This window comes from Pangasianodon hypophthalmus, chromosome 3 (assembly GCF_027358585.1).
Source record: "Pangasianodon hypophthalmus isolate fPanHyp1 chromosome 3, fPanHyp1.pri, whole genome shotgun sequence".
NCBI lineage: Eukaryota > Metazoa > Chordata > Actinopteri > Siluriformes > Pangasiidae > Pangasianodon > Pangasianodon hypophthalmus.
Window position 1 is genome coordinate 25840792 of NC_069712.1, and position 10802 is coordinate 25851593.

The 10802-nt window shown below is 38.7% G+C and overlaps 1 protein-coding gene across 1 annotated transcript; it reads left to right on the forward strand.

The window, feature by feature from the left end:
* Positions 1-291: 291 nt before the first annotated feature.
* LOC113542106 (uncharacterized) lies at positions 292-10310 on the forward strand. Its single transcript, XM_026939423.3, has 4 exons — positions 292-629; positions 5520-5609; positions 8213-8374; positions 8666-10310. The coding sequence occupies exons 1-4, from the start codon at positions 381-383 to the stop codon at positions 8831-8833; spliced, it is 669 nt and encodes a 222-aa protein (XP_026795224.1). The 5' UTR covers positions 292-380; the 3' UTR covers positions 8834-10310.
* The last annotated feature ends 492 nt before the right edge of the window (positions 10311-10802 follow it).

Genomic DNA, 10802 nt, shown 5'->3' on the forward strand with positions numbered 1-10802 from the left:
GCTCCTCGGCAGCAATTTAGCGAGCACAGCAGCTCACTTTCTCAGCAGAAGCGTCTCCACTGCGGCTGGCCATCTCTCCGCCGCGCTGCGCATCATCTGGGAGCGTCTTAGCTCGCAGGAGTCCAAGGAGGCTATTCTCGGCTGTGTGCTCTGCATTCTCAACATGCACAAAAAAGTGGACAACTAACCGTTTCCTCTTCTCTTTTTTTAATCACTCTTTACTCTTTAATCAGGGAAAGGATTATTCATAGCGCTTGTGTCTTTTTTTTGGGGGGGGGGGGGGGGGGGGTTATAAACTTTGCGAAACCATGTAAGAAAACATTGTGAGGAAAATTCAGCCTTTGACTATCGGCGCAGGTTTTACTGATCAGTACACACCAATGGATAGCCCGAACTTTACCGAAAACGTGGTTGTGTACATTGGACTGCCTGCTGAAAGACGTGGGAGGATTCTGAACGCGCATGGACAGAACGACTTGGCGGGCGAGATGAATAGAAACACTATCTCTCCGCCGGCCGCCTCCAGATCCACGAACAACAACAACAACAACAACATCACAGCAGCCACCACACAGCGGTCCAGAACAGTCCAGGATGTCTGTGAAAAAAAGCCAAGTTACCATTCCAAGGTATCCTTACGTTCTTGCGTTTTCAACTAGTCATAAATAAACATGTTGACATACCTCCCTGCCTACATACATACACTTTAATAGGAACACTTATACACCTGCTCATTTATGCAGTTATTCAATCAGCCAATTATGTGGCAGCAGCGCAATGCATAAAATCATGCAGATACAGGTCAAGAGCTTCAGTTAATGTTCACATCAAACATCAGAATGGGGAAAAAGTGTGATCTCTGTGACTTTAGACTCTGAGGCATGGTTGTTGGTACCAGTTGGGCTGTTTTGAGTATTTCAGAAACTGCTGATCTCATGGGAATTACACACAACACAGTCTCTAGAGTTTACACAGAACGGTGCAAAAAACAAAAACATCCTGGGCGTGGAGGGTCTGCAGGCTGAAACACCTTGTTGATGAGAGAGATCAGAGGAGAATGACCAGACTGGGCTGAGCTGACAGGAAGTCTATAGTAACTCAAATAATCACTCTTTACAACCATGGTGAGCAGAAAAGCATCTCAGAACACAAAACATATCAAACCTTTTGATGGATGGGCTACAGCAGCAGAAGACCACATCAGGTTCCACTCCTGTCAGCCAAGAACAGGAATCTGAGGCTGTCATGGGCACAGGCTCACCCAAACTGGACAGTTAAAGAGGGGAAAAAGACCAGGTGATTTTTTTTCTAATCTTCAACTGACCAATTTGGGTGAGCCTGTGCCCATGATAGCCTCAGGTTCCTGTTCTTGCCTGGCAGGAATGGAACCCGATGTGGTGTTCTGCTGTTGTAGCCACCAAAAAGTTTGATGTGTTGTGCTTTCTGAGATGCTTTTCTGCTCACCATGGTTGGTGATTATTTGAGTAGCAACAACTATGCCACAGTCAAAGTCACAGATATCACACTTTTTCTTCATTCTAATATTTGATGTGAACATTAACTGATGCTCTTGACCTGTAGCTGCATGATTTTTTGCATTGCACTGCCACATGATTGGCTGATTAGATAACTGCATGAATGTGCAGTATTACAGGTGTTCCTAATAAAGTGGACAGTGAGTGTACATACATAGGGTGATTAAGATGTATTCTCTGATACAGTATGTTCTCTGGAGTGATGAATCACACTTAACTATCTGGCAGTCTGATGGACGAATCTGAGTTTAGCAGATGCCAGGAGAACGCTACCAACCAGAATACATAGTGCCAACAGTAAAGTTTGGCAGAGGAGGGATAATGATCTGGGGCTGTTTTTCAGGGTTTGGGCTAGGCCCTTAGTTCCACTGAAGGGTAATGTCAATGCTACAGCATACAAAGGCATTTTAGACAATTGTATCCTTCCAGCTTTGTGGCAAAAGTTTGAGGAAGGCCCTTTGCTGTTCCAGAAAGACAGTGCCCCTGTGCATAAAGTCAGGTCCATAAAGACATGGTTTGATGAGTTTGGTGTGGAGGAACTCAACCCCACTGAACACCTTTGGGATGAATTGTAACATCGATTTCATACCAGGCCTTCTCATCCAACATCAATGCCTAACCCCACAAATGCTCTTTTGAATGGGCACAAATTCCCACAGACACACTCCAAAATTTTGTAAAATGCCTTCCCAGAAGAGTGACCAACTATGTTTGGTTTTGAAATGGGATGTTCTACAAACTGATATGCATGTGATGGTCAGGTGTCCACATACTTTTGGCCATATAGTGTATTAGTCTTGACAATTTTATAACCTTATGAAAAAAAGCTAACTGAAGCATATGTCATTTTTCCTACCTCAAGATTTCTTAGATCAACTTCTGGTTTGATGCTTACCTTATATGATAAATCACATTATTTCTATTAAGCACTTTGACTGCAAGGGCTTATTCACTGTGACACTCTTATGGGATCGACTGGAAATGAGGAGATGGCAGGCAGGCTTGGGACAACTCAAAAGGGGGGCTTTTTATTTTCCTTTTTCTATTCCTTCGCTTTTCAGTGATTTTATTTCACTGGGCACTCACACACACACAAGGCTCTGTGCTGCTCAGCTTTATTTTCCGTGGCTCTCGTCTCTCCACATTTTATCCTTGCTGTCGCTCACTGAAACATGGAACACTTGTTAACAAAATCCCCCACAGGTGTAAGTCCTTACCACTCATTTTTCCCGGCTCCATCCAACATTCACAAACCAGTGCTCAACCACGTCCCCGCCCCCACAGTAATATTTTTGACTTTCATTCTTGAGGCCAGAAAATAAAGTTTAACTGTCCCAATTTACCTGATGTCCCATACATAGATACAACGAGGAGAATGGGAAAGGGTACTCTGAATAAAATACCACCTATCTCTCCCAACACTGTGTCTAACCCATTTCCAAATCACTGCACATTGTGGAAAATATTGAAGTGATGCAAACTTCATAGCAGTGTATTCTAAAAAAAATTGACTACGATAATTTAAAAATAGTATTGTCCTGTCTTAAATAAAAAAAGTCAGTTATTTGAACACTTACTATGCTAACTGAACAAGGTTTTAACACAGTTTGGAATGACTGGGAGACAGGCTGGAACATATGCATACTTTTAGGAACATTACTTCTAAGTCATAATTCACTGCTTCACAGGTGAGAACTAGTTTATATTTCTCAAACCTGATTTTGAAATACGTACTTGGATATGGACATGACTTGTTTAAAATTCCATTGCAAAAATTTACTGTAAAATTTACATTAATTTACTGGCAGCAGAGGCATGATACAACTGAGCAGTTGAAAGTTAAGGGCCCAACCATGGCAGCTTGGTGGTGGCATGGTTTCAATACACAATATTCTCATCTGTAACTCAAAGGCTCAACCACTGAGCCACCACTTCCCTTAACTAGCTTGCACTGATTCAACCTCGTCTACCATTGAATTGACTCACACTGCGCACTACTATTACTACTACTGTTATCCAGTCAAAGACTCATTTTGGTGCTCGTCAGCTATACCCTCCAGTGCACCAGTACTCACAATTTTCTTAGTCTGTGAGCGATTACTGAAGCTCTAATATTTTTGAGCATGTTTAACTTTCTAGGTGATGAATCAGCTAGTGTGAAGTCCTCTACAAGTAGTTGCAAGTACAGCACTGCGAAACTAATGAGGAAATCAAATTAATCCACTCTCATCTCTGAATCTAGTTTATCATCCATCTAGCTGTATGGGAGGGTGAGGACAAAATGTAGGCACAGTAATATTGCTTCTATAAAAACTTATTTGGCATGTCATACCAAAATGGTGGTTAGGAAAAGCAAAAATAAACACAATGATTCATACCGGCACACAGCATAAAAATAGTTATGTTTCTTTTAACTATGTCCTGCCTGTGTCTCCCCAACCAATATTTTCTCCACATTTTCTCTTATTACTCTTTTTTTTCTTGTTTCACTACAAAATAGTGACAGTCACATGATAGATAGTTCACGTGAGTATTTTTGTGAGAAAGCAGGATTTGGAGCTCAAGCATGCTTCAACAGGGATCTCTCCAGGTGAATGATTTAAAAAAAAATGTTTGCATGCAGCTTATTTGCAGCACTTTCTTTATGCATGTATTTTCAAAATGCAGATAGTTCTTACTCTGTAAATTCTTTAGGCTGCAGAGAATACAAGGACTTTCCACATTTTAAAAATGCTCATGTTACCGAACTGCTTTACCATGTGACTTGCAAGCCTGATTGTGTGGAGAAGAGACGTTTCATCAGCCCGGTGATTCTAGTCATATGACATGAAAAGCACATGAAAAGCACATCACTTTATGCATGACGTGAGCAATGCTCAATATGTTAAGGTAAAATTAGTTACTTTCAAATTATATTACTTTGATCTTTTTCAAATAGCGTAGTGGTAGAAGTTAGCTTGGTTAAAATACGTTGGTGCAGACCATCTCATACAAAGCATTTGATTAAATGTTTGATACATGGCTATGCAATGTATGCTTGTACCAGAATTTTGATATTCATCGAATAGAAGGTGCTGCAAATAAGCTGCATGGGAATTTTTCTCTGAGACTAGGTTTGAAAAATTGTGTAGTGTATTCGCCTAATCTGCAAGCGATCATGTAGAGTACACAACCCTACAGCAACAAACAACTGATTGCATGTGCTTCAAGTCCTGTAGTATACTCTTAGCATAAAAGGCAGATTTCATTGCTTTACTAAACCAAAGTGTTTATGAGAAATTAAACTTAAACACATAGAGAGTTTGTGTTCACCTAAAACATTCAATAAAATAAAGGGCACAAAAATGTTCCACTAATTTTCAGATGTGTACACAAAGAGAATCTTTACCTTTGTCACTCCTGCACTAAGACTTGAGCATTGCATTTTCTGGTATTTTACTGTAAACCAATGCTGCTCTAATTTTCCAATTGATCTGCTTGCCCAGTTGTTCAATTCTGTATAAATGCTGTAAAGTTAAAGCTATTTTAGCATCATTTTCATTTTAAAAAGATAATATTGTAGGTCTTGCAAGTAGACTATACATTTTCTCAGATTATTTGCTTTTTGGCAGTGAAGAACAAAGTGAACCCAAAAGCCTGGCTAAACATCCCATCTGCAGTTGTTTCCCAAAACAACATAGTGAGTAATTACCTACATCATTAGTATGAAAATGCTGCAGGAAGCATGGTAAAGTAATTTTTATTTCAGTCTAGACTTGCTATCTCTGTTGATTTCATATTTGTGCATTAGATTGTAATTCTAATGAAGAGCTCACCTGTAATTTCCTGTGGTGGTTCAGATGTGATAATGCTCTTCATGGGTTGCCATTCATATTATACAATCACATCGCACCATTCTGTAAATTCAGGGACAGTTTCATAAATGTTAGTATAAAGTACATTGCCTATATGTGTCTTTACATATGTATCTTTTGTATGTGATAGGTTTTGCTGTGCAGAGATGATGAACAGCATAGCAATGAGCATACAACTGGATGGCTGTTCAACAGGGAGAGGTGCCATGAGGCCCAACAGGTGAATGCTATATAGATGATAAAGTAATAATATAATAAATTATAACAGATTTGTACCACAATTTATAAGAGTACATTATAAAATGTCATTTATAAGAGTACATTGTAAAATACAGTTGTCAGAATGCACAACATATCGAACCTTGAGGTTCCACGTCTGTCAGCCAAAAACAGAAAGCCGAGGCTGCAGTGGGCACAGGCTCATCAAAACTGGACAGTTGAAGACATAAATATAAAAATATAGAAATATATAAACTCGTCTGATTAATCTCGATTTCTGCTGAAGCACACAAATGGTAGGGTCAGAATTTGGCAAAACAACATGAATCCATGGATCAAACTTGTCTTGTGTTTGCCTGGTCAACAGTCCAGGCTGGTGGAGATGGTGTAATTGTGTGAGGAATGTTTTCTTGGCACACTTTGGGCCCGCTAATACCAATCAATCGTAATTGAATGCCACAGTCTATTGCTGCTGACCATGTGCATCCCTTCATGGCCCCAATTTACAGATCTTCCAATAGCTACTTCCAGCATGATAATGCACCATATCACAAAGCAAAAGTCATCTCAAACTGGTTTTCTGAACATCCCAGTCACCAGATCTGAATCCAATAGAACACATTTGGGATATGGTAGAATGGGAGATTTGCAGCATGAAAGTGCACTTGAAAAATCATGGACTAGAATCTCAAAGGGATGTTTCTGACATCTTGTGGAATCCATGCCACAAAGAATTGAGGCTGTTTTGAGAGCAAAGGAAGGCCCTACCCAGTATTACTATAGTGTTCCTAATAAAGTGCTCAGTGAGTGTATAGTAAGTCTAGTTTTGTCCTTTTAGGTTGACAGGCATACCTTGTAGTTGTGGATGTGTTTCACCCTACCTGTGAAATAATGTTAGTTTTTTCTAGGATTTATTATTGTTATTCTGACTCCAGTACGGTGGCATGGAAGACACCAGAATGTAAAAAAGCCAGAATCTTGTGTAAACATCCATGAGGCTTTTATTATCTGCTTGGTTTTGTAGAAAAAATGAACCTGTGAAACCCTATGGCAGTCTTGGGTTAATGTGACTCAAGACCTTGAAAATGCTAAATGCCCTTTGAACAGATTTAGTCTGTGGTCTGACCACCTATGTGCCACTCGTTTGATAAGGAGGGGCACAACATTGGAAATAATTGGAAAGAGGGAATTCTGCAGTCAAAACCAATGGGTTGCTGGCCTGTGTGCTTTGTTTCAGATCCAAGACTTGGGTTATTCACAGCACAGTTTAACTTTATGCAAGTGTTCACATTTGAAATAGGCAGGAATTTTCCCCCTCTGTTGCCATATGGAAAACATGAAGTCACACAGGCTGGTCGTCAGTGGATGACAGAATATACCTTTTCAGTACAATCTGTGCTGATTAACAATCTAAAAATACACAAACATGTCTGGTTTTAAGAGAAAAAAAAGGGGGAAAAAACTTCAATCAGTAACTTTCTCTATGAAAGAAAAGGGGCAAATGAGTTGATACAACATAACAAGACATCATTGCCATGATTTTATTACAGAAATGTTCAATCTTGCCAGCTGTATTAATTTGTCTTGGTTATCGTCATTTGTGTGCTGGTATGTGGGCTTCGGCTAAACCGAGAGGCCACTGGATAAATTGTTGCAATGGTTTTATGCTGTATAATTAAGACCTAAAATGGGCAGTTTTACATTCCCTCATGATGATGTGATTTATGGTGTTGTCCTGTATTCCTCCAGATTTATTGATATGGATTAGAATTCCAGTAAAAATAAGATTTCCTTGTAATTGGTGTGTGTGCGTGTGTGTGTGTGTGTGTGTGTGTGGTGTGTGTGTGTGTGTTAATTGTGAATGTGCACGCTTGCCTCGCACCTCTGGGGTTGGGGGTTCAAATCCTGCCTCCACCCTCTGCGTGAGGAGTTTGCATGTTCTCCCCATGCTTCGGGGATTTCCTCCGGGTTCATTGCACTGCTCCGAGTACTCTGGTTTCCTCCCCCCCAGTCCAAAGACATGCGTTGTAGGCTGGTTGTCATTTCCAAATTGTCTGTACAGTGTGAACTTGCAAGTCAATCACCAGACCTTAACCCAGTTGAGCATGCATTTCACCTCCTGAAGAGAAGACTGAAGGGAGAAACCCTCAAAACTAACAACTGAACGAAGCTGTGGTACAAGCCTCGAAAAGCATCACAAAAGACGAATGCAACAGTATGGTGATGTTGTGGGTCCCCGGGTTGATGCAGTCACTGCAAGCAAGGGATATGCAACCAAATATTAAGTGTTATTTACTTTACTTTAATTTAAGATTTTCTGTTCCAATGCTTTTGCTTATCTAAACATTGAGTGGTCTGGCACAAAAGGTGCCATGTTCTAAGTTGTTTAACACATCTAGATGTAACTATCAGGAAATGAAACCTGAAATGCTGATCTATCATCCCATATTCATGTTTTGATCTCAAACCCAAATGTCTTCAGTGTATAGCAAAAACAAAAGAATTGGCCTTGCCATTCCAATACTTTTGGAGAGGACTATCTTTATTTTTCCAATTGTGGTTGTAAATGAAATAATTACTCTTTGTCTATGTATTTGCACACAGACTTCCATGATCAAATCTCGAACCACTGTAATAGAACTCTTCAAGTGGAGCAGCCCACACTGCAATCACAAAGATGTCTTCAGGGTTTCAAAGTTCTTTTCAGTCCCGAAGGATAGCTGTTTTACTCAGCAAAATGCACTGTTTAACATGGAGATTCTTCAGGTATTCACTATACTTTAATATCAGTCTACATGTCTTTTAAAATGTCTATTAATGTCTGTGCTACATTAATGGTGTTCATTTCTTACTCTTACTTACTCTTCTTACATTTCTTACTGACTGAAAATGTATTATTATTCTTTTCTGCCACTTAAAGAGGTCAATCAAATTTTCTAGTCCATGAGGGGTTAATCTCTCTCTCTCTCTCTCTCTCTCTCTCTCTCTCTGTTGCTTGCTTGTTCACTCTTGCTCTCTCTAATGCTCATTATTGTTGTCTGGGGCTTTTTTGTCTAGGACAGAGAGCAGGCAGAACAAGGGAGTGGGAAAGGAAGGTGGACCAGCCACAAGAGGAACAATTATTTGGGGATGATGTCATTGTTTGGCCCTGTCTCTTCACATCTCTGGCCTGTTGAGATGAAGCCAAGCTGCTCAAGCTCTCACATTATCTCACTGCTGGGATGACTCCGACATACAAGTATATATTTCATGGAGTTGGGCTCAGGGCCACTGACCACAGATATTGGAACTCGTCCTTGTACTAGGGGACAGTATTCAAGGTTTATTTAATATTCACAAAACTGATTATAAAAATACATCTTTTTGAAAATTGATAGATACAACAAATGTAACCTGTTCACACTATTAGGCTAAACTTAATAACCCATTAATGTTAACCCATATTAATAAGCTAAATGGACTTTTATTGGCCTTTTATGACTGATTTTTTATATCAGCTGAGCTAATCCTCTGTGTGAAGCTTTTTTAAAGGCCAAAGTAAAAAATGGATTTACTGAGTGGCCCACCACCATAACTATGTTCTGAGTTCTGTGGAACTTCATATGTAGGTTACGTAAAGATGAGTAGAAGTTTTGTGTCAAATTCAGCAATTTAGAACAATGGAAGCAAAATACAAATTGTTAATTACTTAGTTATTCCTGCACAGTACATCTGATAAATTAAGAATATTTTGAGGAGAAGCAATTCTTTATAATAACGCTGGGACTGTATGATAATCACTTTGTAATTACCAAACAACCCAACTGAGGCAATGTTCAACATTAAATACCATACATATTTAAGACGTCATATTGAATTCCCACTGTATTGCAAATGCTTGATTTTTTTTTTTTTTTTTTTTTTTTTTTTTTTTTTGTGGCTATTTTATACCTTTGATGTGTGTCAGGAAAATAGATTAGTTCAAAATCCCATGGCCTCATAGATATACTTGATAATGTCTCACTTTAAAATTTCTGACTTGTGAGAGCTCCATTGTAAATAAACATGGCCAGGATGTTTCTTAAGTCTTGCAAAAAATATTATTATTAATAATATGATATTTGGGCTCTTTTTGATATTTGTGAAGTGTAAGTGAAGACAGAACCAATAACAAAGTGTTCTGGCTGAGGAAAAATAACGCTCCACTGAGTGCTGTTTGGTTTTTCTAAGATGTACAGGTGTATGGTAATTACTTTTTTGAATGTGAGTTTGAATGTGATTGGTTGATTCTGAGCACAGTCATATGCCCTGTTACAAAAGGGTGTTCACACTGATGCAGCCAGGTTATTTTAAGTTTTTCTTTTTCATTTGAATTTTGTTGGTTGTTATATCACTGCAATTGTAACAGGGGTGTGTAGACTTTTTTATATCCACTGTACATCTAGGCCTAATGTGTAAAAAAAAATAAAATAAATAAATAAATAAAAATAAAAATGTTTTCCAGTTTTGCATGTTTGCCTTAATGAATATGCAATGTGGGGCATTTACACCTAAAAGTGCTGTGGAGGGTGCACAGGGTAGAGTCAATGCAAATGGATTATACTAGAAGCTGCAATGTGACTCACTAAACTTGAAAAATCCCTTTAGGAACAGTGATGTGCAAGTTGATAAGTATGAAGTATGGAGTCTGTTTCCTCTAGATGAATACAAAATTAAACAATTAATTAGGATTTAATAATGAAGCAGTTTGTTAATAGCTCACAATAATCAATAAGTTTCTTAAAAAGATGACTAAATGCAAGTATGGCAAAGTTGGTGTCATATTACATATTCAGTGCACATTCACATTTATGATACCAACAGCATTTAAACAGAGACTAGGAAAAAAGTTTTAATTCACCCTTCCCTATGAACAGATACAGAAACATATATATTTTATTTTGCATTCATATTGTATTTTGAACAGTTTTTGGTACATCTCAGAGATTTCAGTTGGCATTATACTGCATGAACAATTGTGCTCCTGTTGAAGGTTTAGTTTCAGTTTTACTCTTCCAGGAGACTTTTAGAGAACTGTTCTTAAAATGGGTTTGCCTAATAGTCCAAGAAAATTAAATGAACCTTAATGTAACCTTATCAAGTAAAACAACAAGGCAAATAATGTGAAAAGTACAAACATAAACAGCTAGCCCAGTCATTTTATTGTGGCGCATTG

Coding starts and splice junctions, on each gene's coding strand:
- LOC113542106 (XM_026939423.3), top strand. CDS start 381: ATGGATAGCCCGAACTTTACCGAAAACGTGGTTGTGTACATTGGACTG. Junction 630..5,519: donor AGCCAAGTTACCATTCCAAG/GTATCCTTACGT, acceptor TGTATGTGATAG/GTTTTGCTGTGCAGAGATGA. Junction 8,375..8,665: donor TTAACATGGAGATTCTTCAG/GTATTCACTATA, acceptor TTTTTTGTCTAG/GACAGAGAGCAGGCAGAACA.